The sequence below is a fragment of the Lagenorhynchus albirostris genome, chromosome 3 (assembly GCF_949774975.1).
Source record: "Lagenorhynchus albirostris chromosome 3, mLagAlb1.1, whole genome shotgun sequence".
NCBI lineage: Eukaryota > Metazoa > Chordata > Mammalia > Artiodactyla > Delphinidae > Lagenorhynchus > Lagenorhynchus albirostris.
In genome coordinates, this window is record NC_083097.1 from 116,941,563 (window position 1) to 116,956,050 (window position 14,488).

General features: G+C 34.3%; 1 protein-coding gene across 15 annotated transcripts in view; it reads left to right on the forward strand.

Annotated features, from left to right (window-relative positions):
• Window positions 1-14,488, forward strand: part of ANKHD1 (ankyrin repeat and KH domain containing 1) — a 121,141-nt gene that overhangs the window by 24,321 nt on the left and 82,332 nt on the right. For all 15 annotated transcript variants that reach the window (XM_060143741.1, XM_060143743.1, XM_060143747.1 and 12 more), the window contains exons 3-7: window positions 2,271-2,427; window positions 3,148-3,295; window positions 4,033-4,180; window positions 5,779-6,012; window positions 7,921-8,015. In XM_060143741.1, the coding sequence (XP_059999724.1) occupies window positions 2,271-2,427; window positions 3,148-3,295; window positions 4,033-4,180; window positions 5,779-6,012; window positions 7,921-8,015 (782 nt within the window). The remainder of the gene's footprint in view (window positions 1-2,270; window positions 2,428-3,147; window positions 3,296-4,032; window positions 4,181-5,778; window positions 6,013-7,920; window positions 8,016-14,488) is intronic.

A 14,488-nucleotide genomic window follows, 5' to 3' on the forward strand; every position in this document is an offset into this window, starting at 1 on the left:
CATGTCTTCCAGGAGGTGTGAGAAATTACTGAATTTTTAAATTTTGTGTGTTTTGACAATTTAAACTCCAGGCATTGTTGGGTATGATATTTATCCAAAGAAATTGTCAGATGTTTTTTAAAAATGATGTACTCCTTTGAAGCCCTGTGCAAGTCAGTTGGCTTAATGAATACTTTTTTGTTCATTAGTATTTTCATTTGCTTTTTGGACATTGTGTTGAGCCTATAACATTTAAGACTTATGCATTGTTTTCAATGATGAGAATGTGTTAGACGTTACTAGGCTTCTTAAGAAGATAGAATTCTTAATGCTATTTTAACCAAAAAAATTGAAGTTGAAAATATTTTTTTCTTTAAGATTCTTTGAGATTTTTAAAGAAAATTAAGAATTAAGGGCATTTCAAGAAGAATTTTTAACAAGTCTTTTCTAAATTATAAATGTAATATATAAAATAGCTAAAACAATATGAAATGTATTCAGTAGATTTTAAAGCCTGCCCATTGTAAAGGTTTACATATACTTGCAGACTTTTCCCTTGTAGTTATATAAATACATGTATATGTTTGAATATACATGATTTTTTAAATGAAATTATATCATATTATACAAATTATAATTTTCTTTTTTTCACTTAATTTATTGTGGCCATCCTTCCATAACAGGATATGTTGATCTTTCTCCTTCTTTAAGGGTAAGATAATATTCTGTTGCTTGGATGCACCACAGTTTATTTTACCAATGGCTTATTGAAGGATTTTTACGTTATTTCCAATTTTTTTGATATCACAAATAATGCTGTAGTTCATATCCATGTATATCTATAACTTTTCTTGCTTGTGCAAGTATCTTCATAGGACAGATTCCTAGAAAGTTATATTGCTGGGTCAGAGGATATTTTTGCATTCAAAATTTTGATTGCTTTTATCAAAGTGGTCCCTCAAGTTTATGCCAGTATACATTCCTATCAACAGCTTTCCTCAGTCTTCTTTTGGTCAATTTCATAGTTTGTGTTCATTCAATATTATCAATAAGTTGTGCGGTAGCTCTTTATAAATGATATAAATTCATTGGGTGTTAATTTTTCCAGTTTTTATTTTGCCTTAACTTTATTTATGGTGTCTTTAATTATATAGAAATTTTTATTGGAATTAAAAATGTTTAATATCACATTTACTAATTTTTTACTTTATAGCTTTTGTGATTTGGTCTCATGCTTAGAAAAACCTCCTCTACATCAGCAATAGAAAAATACTGCATAGTATAATAGTACTTTTCAGATTTCATTTAAGTCTACCTGGTATTTATTTTTGTAAATGGTGTGAATTTGAGATCTTACCTAATTTTCAAATAACCAGTTTCTGAACAATATTTATGAAATAAGCCCTCCTATATCCACTGATTTGAAATGTCACCTTTATCATATATTGAATTCACAGGTGATCTAAGTTCTTTTTTTGTTTGCCGCTATTACATATGCTTGATAAAATTATCTTTTTTCTTTGCAAGTATCATACTATCATTACTGTTGTAATTGAATAGCATCACAATATATTTTTTATCTTATTGGGCAAGTTTCCCTTTTTTTTGTTCTATAAAATTTTATTGACTGTTTCTCATTTTCAGCAGTAACAGGTGGTGATATTATCAACAAAATTTTGTTGCAGTAGTCACTGATTCCTCACTGAATCTAGAGAAAAAGATTTATTGGCAACTTAGACTTACCATATTGTGAGTTCTGTAAGGACAGGAACTAAGTCTTATTCCTTTCTGTCCCCCTAATGTCTGGCACATCATAAGCACATAATAAATACTAAATATGAGAATTAATTTATTTTAATTTACACTCTTGCCCCAGAAAATGTTTCTAGGTGGCTATTCAATCAAAGGAAGAAACTGTTGGATTGTTTGTTTTAATATTACAGAATAGCCCCTTCATTAGTACTGAAAATAGATAGGATCCTATACTAGAGATCTTATGATGTGATTGTACTTTGATAGAAATCTCATTCATTCATTACAGTAAGCATCATGTTAAGTTAACATTTGGAGTTAGGTAGAGGATAAATTAGTATTATGTGCACTGTAAAGATGAAAAGACTAAAACATAGGTGTTATGCAATGGCCTTTTGACATTAGTGACAAAATTGAAATTATCAGCTTTGCATATGGAGATTATGCCATTTTGGCTTAGAGAATAGTGTTTAGAAATGTAATTACAGTTTACACATTTATGCTTTTTCTTTCCCTGAACTGATTGATGCACACTGAAGGAATTGGCAAATTGTCAACTGCTGATGGTAAAGCCTTTGCAGATCCTGAGGTACTCCGAAGACTGACATCTTCAGTAAGTTGTGCACTGGATGAAGCTGCTGCTGCACTGACACGGATGAGAGCGGAAAACAGCCACAATGCGGGACAAGTAGACACGTATGTGTTTAATGACTTCTGCTGGCTATTCAATTCAATATCTGGTTTTCATTTCTGAGGAAGTTACTTATTCTAAAGGTTATAGTAGGAAACTCTAAACTGACTGCCTGAGTAATAATAAATGAAATGGGTTGTTTATGCAATAATCTAGGTCCGTGTTACTCAAATATGGTCCATGGACTAGCAGCGTCAGCATCATAGAAATTCAGAATTTCAGACCCCATCTTGGATCTATTGAATCAGAATCTACCTTTGAACAAGAAACATTGGCTATTTGTATGCACATTAAAGTTTGAGATTCACTGATTTTGTTAGTCATTCTGCAGTAAAAATTTTACTGAGATTTTTACCTTCTATTTCATCTAGTCACCTCACTGTTATCAAATAAAATTCTAAGACATAGGATTATATCCCAAATGTCTTTGGGAATCATTACATTAGTTTAAAAAATTGTGCATCTAATGCTGTATAAAGTTTATTTAAAATTTAATATGAGAGTATGTTAGGACATTTTGAAAGATAAAAATGACGGCTGTTTTCATATTTATTTATTGCCTTTCTGGCTTGGTTCACATACATGAAAAATTAGTATTGCAAACAAATATTCAAATAATTTTCTTCTTACCATATCAGATTTTTCTATATATGACTAACCGTATATATTTAACGTAACTCGTTGTCATAGGACCTTGAGTCTTTCTTTGTTGGTTTTGTTTTCAGTCGCAGTCTGGCAGAAGCTTGTTCAGATGGGGATGTGAATGCTGTTCGTAAATTGCTAGATGAAGGCAGAAGTGTAAATGAACATACGGAAGAAGGAGAAAGCCTGCTGTGTTTGGCTTGTTCAGCCGGGTATTATGAATTAGCACAAGTAAGCAGAAATAATCTTTAGTGATCAAAATTGTGGAAGGGTTTTGATGTTTTGTTTATTATTATCATTAATAAGAGAAATTATCATTAGAAGCCAAGGTCTTTCCTTTTTGGCAGTAGGTAAAATAGAAACTGATACATAATTAATTTTTGTTGTCTGTACATGCAACTTGGCATGGTCCGTTTTTTTCTGCCGCTCACTCAAAAATAGTCCTAATGAATAAGGAAAACATAGAAATAATAATAATATTTTAAACTTGCCTTTAGAAATAATATACAAGTATAATGAAAGATATTGATTTATTTTTATTTCATCTAGATTATCCCAATTCTTTTAGTTTTGTTTTTTTTTTTCCTGTTAGAGCAATTTTGGGAAATAGCCATGTGTTTACCAGTTAGTTTGTGTCTTGTGAGTATAGTTTTGCTGTTCTCTTGCTAAATAATCCTGAGCATAACACTAATTCTTTGACAGGAGCAGTTAAATTGTATAATTGGATGGTTAATGTGATTACCTACTTTACTTAAAGATTACTATGTAATGGTATTGTAAAATATAACATCTAACCAGGTGTTTTGAGCAGTGAACATCATTGGCATATTTTCCCAAAAGGTGATTATTTTTTATTTTTCCTTGCCTCCACTCTAAAAGAATATCTTCCCAGATTCAATATATTCTTTAGAAGTAATGTTAATAGTAAGAATTGACAGTTTCTCTCTGTGTGCATATGTGTTTTAAAGGTATTGCTTGCTATGCATGCTAATGTTGAAGACAGAGGGAATAAAGGAGATATAACCCCCCTAATGGCAGCATCCAGTGGAGGTTATTTAGATATTGTGAAATTATTACTTCTTCATGATGCAGATGTCAACTCCCAGTCTGCAACAGGTATGTAGAAAATGATGTGTTAATTTTAGGAAAACAAATTGATATAAATAACTATAACCTGAGAGATAAAAATTTGATTCCTAGGGAAAACTGGTTGTAAACATACAGAAAAATCATAGCCCTTGTTTAGAATCTGTGAGTAAAATATAGATTAATTTGATATCTTTAAAAGTCTTTGAAACACTCTTACATTCTGTTTGGTCAAGATTGACAGCTTTGGGCTTCCCTGGTGGCGTAGTGGTTGAGAGTCCGCCTGCCGATGCAGGGGACACGGGTTCATGCCCTGGTCCGGGAGGATCCCATATGCCTAGGAGCGGCTGGGCCCGTGGGCCATGGCCGCTGGGCCTGCGCGTCCGGAGCCTGTGCTCTGCAACGGGAGCGGCCGCGGCGGTGAGAGGCCCGCGTACTGCAAAAAAAAAAAAAGATTGACAGTTTTTTTGCTGGGGGCAATTTCTTTTTTGCCACAATATATATAATGTACAAAGAGGCAAATTTATGAACTGTATCTTTCACAATTCTTTATCTCATTTAAATACAACTCCCTTATATAGATTAACCTGAGAGTCAAAACCCTATAGAGTTTTTTCTGTCAGGTGTACAGAATGCATTTACTAATAAGATATTCTGCTGCAGCATGAAAGCTACTCTAGTAAGGTTCTTTATAAGCCTCGGTCATATGTCTTGAGTTATAGCTGTACATTTAGTAATGAGATTCCTTGGATTTAGTGAGGCAAGCACATGGCTTAAAATACAGTTTCAATAATGAAAGCATATCAGTCTTCCATACCATTAAGTATATATTAAATGTAGCCTAATTTATGTTTTAAACGACCATGACTTCTTAAAAAGGATTATAGGTTACTTTGCTGACCACCTTGTCTAGGTCATAGTAATATTAATATCCTCCATGTCTGAGACTGTTAAACAGTTGAATTCTGAACAAATTGGGTTTGAAATGATAGTTTTCTTGCTGAACCTTTAAAACAGTCTTATTCAATCTCACACTGTTGGATGGTTAAACCATCTCCCTACTCCCTTTAATAAATAAGAGTCCTCAAAACAAAATCAGGAAAGGAATAAGTGGCAAATCAGGGAATAATGACCTTTTAAATAAATTTTTATTTTGAAGGAATTATGCTGAGAGGGATTTATATCTGTCTCCCTGGGTCTTATAAATGTAGACTAAATGAATAAATGTGTAAAGATAAAGGAGAGGTAAAAGAAAATTAAGAAATGAATGTACATAGAAAATGTTAAGTGTTTCTAAGTTGTACTGTGTTGAAAGAAAAAGCAATAACTTTGAGTGGTACATTAAAATATTTTATATGAAAATATGTTGGAAATAATTTTTCAAGATGGCACTTAATCTTATTTTACAAGCTAAGGAAATATGGAGAGAGGTAAATTGGTTTGTTTATAATAAGCCTTTTAATTAGTGAAAAAATTAAGATGATGCTTCTAACCAATACAACAAAAAAATGAGATAGTAGTTCTAGTGGTTTATGTAAGGTAATTGAAGAGATAGAACTAGAGCAGTAGTATAATCGTAATTATATCAGTTTTATCATAATTTTTAATTTCTTTTTGTTCTTTTTTAGGAAACACTGCACTAACTTATGCCTGTGCTGGAGGATTTGTTGACATTGTGAAAGTGCTACTTAATGAAGGTGCAAATATAGAAGATCATAATGAAAATGGACATACCCCCTTAATGGAAGCAGCCAGTGCAGGTCATGTGGAAGTTGCAAGAGTTCTTCTAGATCATGGGGCAGGCATCAACACTCATTCTAACGAATTCAAAGAAAGTGCTCTTACACTTGCATGCTACAAAGGTACTCTATAAATATATATATGTTTATAGGGTCTTTTTCATAGCAACTTTGAATATTTAAATATTTGAATATTGAGTATTTGAGTTAATTTTATATTTCTTATACTTTCCCTGTGCTATAAAATTATCTAGCTTCTAAGAGATTATATAGAAAGTCCATTTTAGCATGTATTTCCTAAAGTATAGTTTCATAGTATATGTTTTTTTATTATTTTAATTCAAATTTATTCAACTAGCTATAAGGTCAACCAAAACTCTTAGCACAGACTTAGAGGGTTTCCATTCTTTAATAACTTTTGTTTTATATGATTTTTCCAACCTTTATTTTAAAAATAATACACACTCAAATAATAATAATCACACTTGATATAGAAAACCTGAAAAACACAGAATAGTGTAAAGAAGTTTTACAATGACATGTAATGCTACCATCTAAAGATTTAAAAAGCATGTAAACAATATTTTAGTATATTTACTTCTAGTTTGTTTTTTAAGTATGTTTATAAACAAATATATATACACTTGACTCTTACAACCTGGTTTTGAACTGCACAGGTTCACTTACATACAGACTTTTTTCAGTAAGTGTGTACTATACTACTAAACAATCCAAAGTTGATTGAATCCTCAGATGTGGAACTATAATCAAAGATGGTAGCTAGGGCTCCAGCAATCCATATTCTAGGAAGGATGAAGAGGGTAAGGGCAAAATGAGGAATGCCTTCCAACTTAGTAAGCTACCTTTAAGGAATCTTCCTAGAAGTTCTGCCTTATAAGTCCCTTTTACATCTCATTGGCTACACATAGTAGCAAGGGAGGCTGGAAAATGTAGTCTTTTAGTCAGGCATGTTGCCACTGAGATGAAATCGGGAGTTCTGTTATTAAGGAAAAATGAGAGAATGTATATTGGGTAGGAAACTAGCAATCTCTGCCAAATACATCAAATGGGTGCACCATAATTGCCTATTGTTGGACACTTGCATTGTTCCCAGTTTTTCACTATTATTAAAAACACTGTGATAACATCCTTGTGCAGACATCTTTGCCTAATCTCTGATTATTTCCTTAGGATAAATTCCTGGAAGTGGAATTGCTGGGTCAAAGGGTATGGACATTTTTAAGGCTTTTGATACATATTGCCAAATTGCCTTCTAGAAAGGTTGAACCAATTTACACTCCCACCAGCAGTGTTTGAGAGTGCCCTTTACCCCACCCTACACCCTCACCAACACTGGGTATTATTCTTTTTAATATTTGCCATTTTGATAGTAAAAAATGGTGTCTTATTTTAATTTGCAATTTTTTTATAGGAAGGTTTAATATTTTTTTCATCAGTTTAATATTCATTTTCACTTCTTTTTTTGAATTACCATTTCATGTCCTTCATCCATTTTTCTACTGGAGTGTTTGTCTTTTTCTTATTGACTATTATAGGGCTTTTTATATACTAAATGTATCAAGAGGGTTGAAATTATTTTGAATGGAGTTTTCTCTGCCTGCTCATTGCCACAGTGAGTTTATGGTTATTATTTTAAAGCTTTTTTTCTGAAAAATATGATCCAAACATACTTTACCTGGCATTCTATTTGATTTCAGTGTTTTGATTTATATTTTATACAGAGTAAATCAAAGAATAAGTATTATTACTTTATTGCTTTACTTGAATTAATGTGCTTTGAACTAATTCAGTCTTTAAAACCTAGATAAGACCTTGACGAGAGCCTGCTTATTATTTTGGATTGGCTTTGTAAAATTGTCATTGATTTCTTTATTGAACACAAAATAAGTTCTCTTGTAAATTTTTGTATAGACACCTGAAAGAAAAAGATTCCCTATTTTAATACTTATATATTAAATCGATAGTTCTTGAGAAATATAGTTTTAAAATTTGTGTTCTTTTTTTTTGAAGGCCATTTGGATATGGTTCGCTTTCTGCTTGATGCTGGTGCAGATCAAGAGCACAAAACAGATGAGATGCACACTGCCTTAATGGAGGCTTGCATGGTAATTTTAAATTGCACTCACATGAGATTTTATGGGAAGAAAGGGTCATATGTGTTTCAGCCTTTGAGAATTATTTGTATTCTTTTGGAAAAATCATTATTATGAGATGGTAAAGATCTTGAAAATTTTGTACATTATCAGAGAGGGAAGGGGGAGTTTACGATGTTTTATCTTTTGATAGTAAATCTGTTAATGTAAGAAATCATACAAAAGGCAGGCTTGGCTATGTCATTTTCAACACACTGATGTACTTTTATTTTCTTCCCAATTCTTTCATTATGGTAAAATACACATATCATAAAATTTACCGTGTTAACCATTTTTGAGAGTTATTAAGTATATGCATAATGCTGTGCAACCATCACTACCATCCATTTTCGGAACTCTTTTCATCTTTATAAAACTGAAACTCTGTTTCCATTAAACAGCAACTTTCCATTCCCCACTTCTTCCTATTCCTTGTGATCACCATTCCACTTTCTATCTCTATCATTTTGACTACATTAAGTGCCTCATATAAGTGGAATCAAACAATATTTGTCTTTTTGTGACTGACTTATTTCAGTTAGCATGATGTCCTCAGGTTCATCCGTGTTGTAGCATATGTCAGAATTTCCTTTGTTTTTTAAGGCTACATAATATTTTATTGTATGTACCACATTTTACTTATCCATTTATCCACTGATGGACACTTGCATCGCCTCCATGCTTTAGCTATTGTGAATAATGCTGCTGTGAACACGGGTGTATAAATATCTGTTTGAGTCCTGTTTTCAGTTCTTTTGGATATATACCCAAAAGCGAGATGCCTTGATCATATGGTAATTCTGTTTTTAATGTTTTGAGGAACCACCACCATACTGTTTTCCACAGCAGGTGTACCATTTTATGTTCCCACCAGTAGTGTACGAGGATTCCATTTTCTCCACATCCTCACCAACACTTGTTATTTTCTGGGTGTTTTGGGTTTTTTTTTAACTTAATTTTTATTTTTTTGGCTGCGATGGGTCTTTGTTGCTGCGCGCGGGCTTTCTCTAGTTGAGCTGAGCGGGGGCTACTCTTCATTGTGGTGCGCAGGCTTCTCATTGTGGTGGCTTCTCTTGTTGCAGAGCACGGGCTCTAGGCACATGGGCTTCAGTAGTTGTGGCCCATGGACTCAGTAGTTGTGGCTCGTGGGCTCTAGAGCGCAGGCTCAGTAGTTGTAGTGCATGGGCTTAGTTGCTCCGCGGCGTGTGGGATCTTTCCGGACCAGAGCTCGAACCCATGTCCCCTGCATTTTAAGGCAGATTCTTATCCACTGTGCCACCAGGGAAGTCTCTTTCTTTCTTTTTTTTTTTCTGATAGTTATCATCCTTATGTTTATAGTTTTGATTTTCATTTTCCTCACTGTAGGTTTTATTTGCATTTCCCTAATGATTAGTGATATTGAGCATCTTTTCATGTGCTTATTGGCCATTTGTATATATTCTGGAGAAATGTCTATTCAAGTCATTTGCCCATTTTTGTTTTTTTTTTTTTTTTTTTTGCGGTACGCGGGCCCCTCACCGCTGCGGCCCCTCCCGCCGCGGAGCACAGGCTCTAGACGCGCAGGCCCAGCGGCCATGGCCCAGGGGCCCAGCCGCTCCGCGGCATGTGGGATTCCCCCGGACCAGGGCACGAACCCGTGTCCCCTGCACCGGCAGGCGGACTCCCAACCACTGCGCCACCAGGGAAGCCCCATTTGCCCATTTTTTAATTAGCCTGTTTTTTGTTGATGAGTGTTAGGAGTTCTTTATATATTCTGGATATTAATCCCTTATCAGATACATGATAAATATTTTCTCCCATTCTGTGGGTTGCCCTTTTACTCTGTTGATAGAGTGCCCTTTTGTGCACAAAGTTGTTTGTTTTTTTGTTTTTCTTTTTCAAAAGTTTTTAATTTAAGTTCAGTTTATCTATTTTTGTTGTTGTTGTTGCCTGCGCCTTTGATGTCATATCCAAGAAATCATTGCCAAATCCAATATCATGAAGCATTAGTTCTGTGTTTTCTTCTAAGAGTTTTATAGTTTTAGCTCTTATATTTAGGTCTTTGATCCATTTTGAGTTAATTTTTGTATATGATGTTAGTTAAGGGTTAAATTTCATTCTTTTGCATGTGGATATCCAGTTTTGCCAGCATCAGTGTGGAAAAGACTGACTTTTCCCATTTGAATTGTCTTGACACTTGCCAAAAATCATCTCACCAATCATTTGACCCAGGTTTATTTTTGGGCTCTATTCTATTCCATTGGTCTGTATGTTTGTCTTTAAGCCAAGATGACAAAGTTGTGATTATTGTAGCTTTGTATAAGTTTTGACATCAGGAAGTGTGAGTCCTCCAGCTTTATTTTTATTTTTCAAGATTGTTTTGGCTATTCAGGGCTTCTTTAAATTGCATATGAATTTTAAGATGGTCCTTTCTATTTCTGCAAAAAACTCCATTGGGCTTTGATAGAGATTACATTGAATCTGTAGATTGCTTTGGGTAGTACTGACATCTTTTTTTTGCGGGGGGTTGCCTGTGTTGGGTCTCGTTGCTGTGCACAGGCTTTCTCTAGTTGCGGTGAGTGGGGACTACTCTTCATTGTGGTGCGTGGGCTTCTCATCGTGGAGGCTTCTCTTGTTGCAGAGCACGGGCTCTAGGTGCACGGGCTTCAGTAGCTGTGGCACGTGGGCTTAGTAGTTTTTTTTAAATGGAACTTATACAATTTTAAAAAATTAATTAATTAATTTGGCTGCATTGGGTCTTAGTTGCGCAAGTGGGCTCTTCGCTGTGGTGTGTGGTCTTCTGTCTAGTTGGGCGGGCTTAGTAGTTGCGGTACATGGGCTTAGTTGCCTTGCAGCATGTGGGGTCTTAGGTCCCTGACCAGGGATCAAACCCACATCCTCTGCATTGGGAGGCAGATTCTTAACCACTGGACCACCAGGGAAGTCCCAATCATGTGTTTTTTTCCCCTTATTCTGTTAATGTGGTATATTACATCAATCAGTTTTCGTATGTTGATCCATCCTTGAACTCCAGGAGTAAATCCCACTTGGTCATGGTGTATAATCCTTTTAATATGAGTTTAAGTCTTACCTCCTCTTTAATTTTGGGAGGAAGAATTTGAGAAGGATTGGAGCTAATTCTTCCTTAAGTGTTTAGTAGAATTCACCAGTGAAGCTATCAGGTCCAGGGGTTTTCTTTGTTGGGAGACTTTTTATTATTGATTCAGTCTCCTTACTAGATATATGTCTGTTTACATTTTTTACTTGTTTGTGATGTAGCCTTGGTAGGTTTTGTGTTTCTAGGAATTTGTCCATTTCATCAAGGTTATTCAATTTGTTGGTATACAGTTGTTCATAGTTCTCTTTTATAATCCTTTCTAGTTCTATACTATCAGTAGTAATATCCCCTCTTTCATTTCTGATTTTAGTAATTTGAGTCTTCTTAGTTCCTAGCTTTGTTGATTTTGTTGATCTTTTTAAAGAAGGAGTTATTGGTTTCATTTATTTTTCTCTCGTTTTTTAGTCTTTATTTTATCTCTGCACTAATCTTTATTATTTCCTTCCTTCTGCTAGTTTTGGTTTAGTTTGTTCTTTTTTTTGTTTCTTTAATTGGTTTCTGGTTTGTATGATTTCTTAACCTGATTCTAGATTTAACACAATTATGATTGGGTATGTTTTTGGAAAAGGACAGTAACATGTAACCCTAAAGTAATGTATTTGGCTTTAGAGTTATTACTGATAAAACTCTAATTTTGGAGGTAACAGACATCTTTCTAAAGTTTTTGTAGCTTCATATTAAAACCTTATAAAGTAAATTGACTAGTATAATCTATGGATAACCTAGAATGCATTTATTTGCTTCTTTCCAGGATAACCTAGAATTAGATATATCATGCAAGCATTTTGTATCAAAGAGAAATATTACCTTTAATGCTCTCAACATAAAATCTTTAGGTTAGAACCTTAAGTCAGTCTCTTTATTTCATAACTGAAAGAACTGAGAAACAAAGAAATTGGGTAATCTTGTCCCAAAACATGCAGAGTTAGATAGTTAGATAGCAGATGTTGGAGTCCTGGGCACACCACAATCAATTGTGTAGGTTGTGCAACAGTATGTGGTAGCCCTTTCTAAGTCTAGGTCTTCTTTTTTCAGCTGAGTGTTTTTGCCACTAACGTTACCCTGACCCTTATTTAAACCAAATTTTAAAAATAAGAATATTTGTTAGAAAAATCATAGAAAAAATTTTGACACTAAACATGAAATATTTTACATATGCCAATAATTTTTTACTAACAGTTGCAAAATCTGTTTAATGTAAATTTTCTGTTGATAGCACAAATTTTCAAAATAAACATGTTTCAAAGGATATTACTTAGCAAATATATTCTTTTGTTGATAAAACAGTGCTGGATTCCAAAAATGTATCCAACATATTTGTCATAGATCAGTCCAGGAACCATTTTTCTTCTACATCTGTAAGCACTTAGATATCATAGATATATGTATATCTACGAAGCATACATCAAATTCAAAGAAATCAGAGCAATCTGAGTTTTTAAGACAGGTTTAATGACAAGAAAATTACGTGGAAGTACAAATGTTTTTTGAGATGTGATTAAGTAAAGCACATTTTTGCCTGTGTTACTTCCAATTGTATATTACTGCATAACAAATCACTCAAAACATAGTGGCTTAATACAAGGGCCATGCATTATTTTTTATGATTCTGTGGGTTGATTGGATGGTTATTCTCTTTCTTTTCTTTTTTTTTAAAATTTATTTATTCATTTATTTCTTTTTGGCTATGTTGGGTCTTTGTTGCTGTGTACGGGCTATCTCTAGTTGCAGGGTGAGTTGGGGCTACTCTTTGTTGCGGTGCCAGGGCTTCTCATTGCAGTGGCTTCTCTTGTTGCAGAGCAGGGCTCTAGGCGTTCAGGCCTCAGTAGTTGTGGCTCGCGGGCTGTAGAGCGCAGGCTAAGTAGTTGTGGTTCATGGGCTTAGTTGCTCTGTGGCATGTGGGATCCTCCTGGACCAGGGCTCAAACCTGTGTCCCCTGCATTGGCAGGCGGATTCCCAACCACCGCGCCACCAGGGAAGTCCCCGAATTTTAAAATTAATTTTTATTGGAGTATATGTTATTCTCTTTCAATGTGTTGTTTAGTTTTAAACGTTTGAATGTTTGAAAATTTTCCTGTTGTCTGTTAATGATTTCTACTTTGATTACATTCTGATCAGAGAACACACTGTATGATTTGAGTTCTTTAATTCTTGAGGTTTGATTACCATGAGTAAAATAGATAGCTAGCGGGAACATGCTATAGAGCACAGGAAGCTCAGCTCGGTGCTCTGTGATGACCTAGATGGGTGGGATGGGTGGTGGGGGTGGTAGGGAGGTCTAAGAGGAAGGGGATATATGTATACATATAGCTGATTCACTTCATTGTACAGCAGAAACTAACACAGCATTGTAAAGCAGTTACACTCCAATAGAAAAAAAAGAAAGTAAACACCATAAAAAAATTCTTGAGGTTTATTTTATAGTCAGGATGTGCATATATATTCCATGGGCATTTGAAAAGAATGAATATTCTGCTTTTGGTCAGTGGAGTGTTTTATTAAGACCTGTTGACAGATGGTGGAGTTCTTCTACATCCTTTCTGAATTTCTGTCTTAGCTGTTCTAACAGTTGTTGAGAGGGGGTGTTGAAATCTCCCAACTATGCTTGTGGATTTGTCTATTTCTTCTTCTAGTTGCTTCACTTTTCCCCCACATTTTGGAGCTTTGTTGTTTTGGTACATGCCCTTTTTTTTTTTTTTCCCTCATCCATTTTCTCAATTTTTTCCCTGTATTTTTTTTTGATATATCTAGTAGTTATTTTGAAGTTCTTTTCTTCTGACTACTATATTTGATTCACTTCTGGGTCAACTTTTATTATTTTATATCTTGATGATCAGTTACTTTTTCTTGCCCCTTAATATGTCTAGTAATTTTTTTTGTAATCCATATGCTGTGGATGATCCCTTTTCAAGGCCCTGGATTATCCTGTATTCCTTTTAAGACTGTTAAATTCTGTTCTAGCAGGCAGTTAAATTACCAGTGAATCACCCTGATCCTATTGAGGCTTAATTCAGCATCACTTTTACTCCTAGGTCCTTACTCTTTGGTCGTAAAAATGTTCACTCTTTGTTTAGGATATATTTCCTTGGGCCATGGTTTGGAAGATGCCCAAAGAGAAAAAGTTAGAGTGAATGGAGGCTAAACAATACACTACTAAATAAACAAGAGATCACTGAAGAAATCAAAGAGGAAATCAAAAAATACCTAGAAACAAATGACAATGAAAACACAAAAACACAAAACCTATAGGATGCAGCAAAAGCAGTTCTAAGAGGGAAGTTTATAGCAATGCAATCCTACCTCAAAAAACAAGAAACATCTAAAATAAACAACCTAAACTTACACCTAA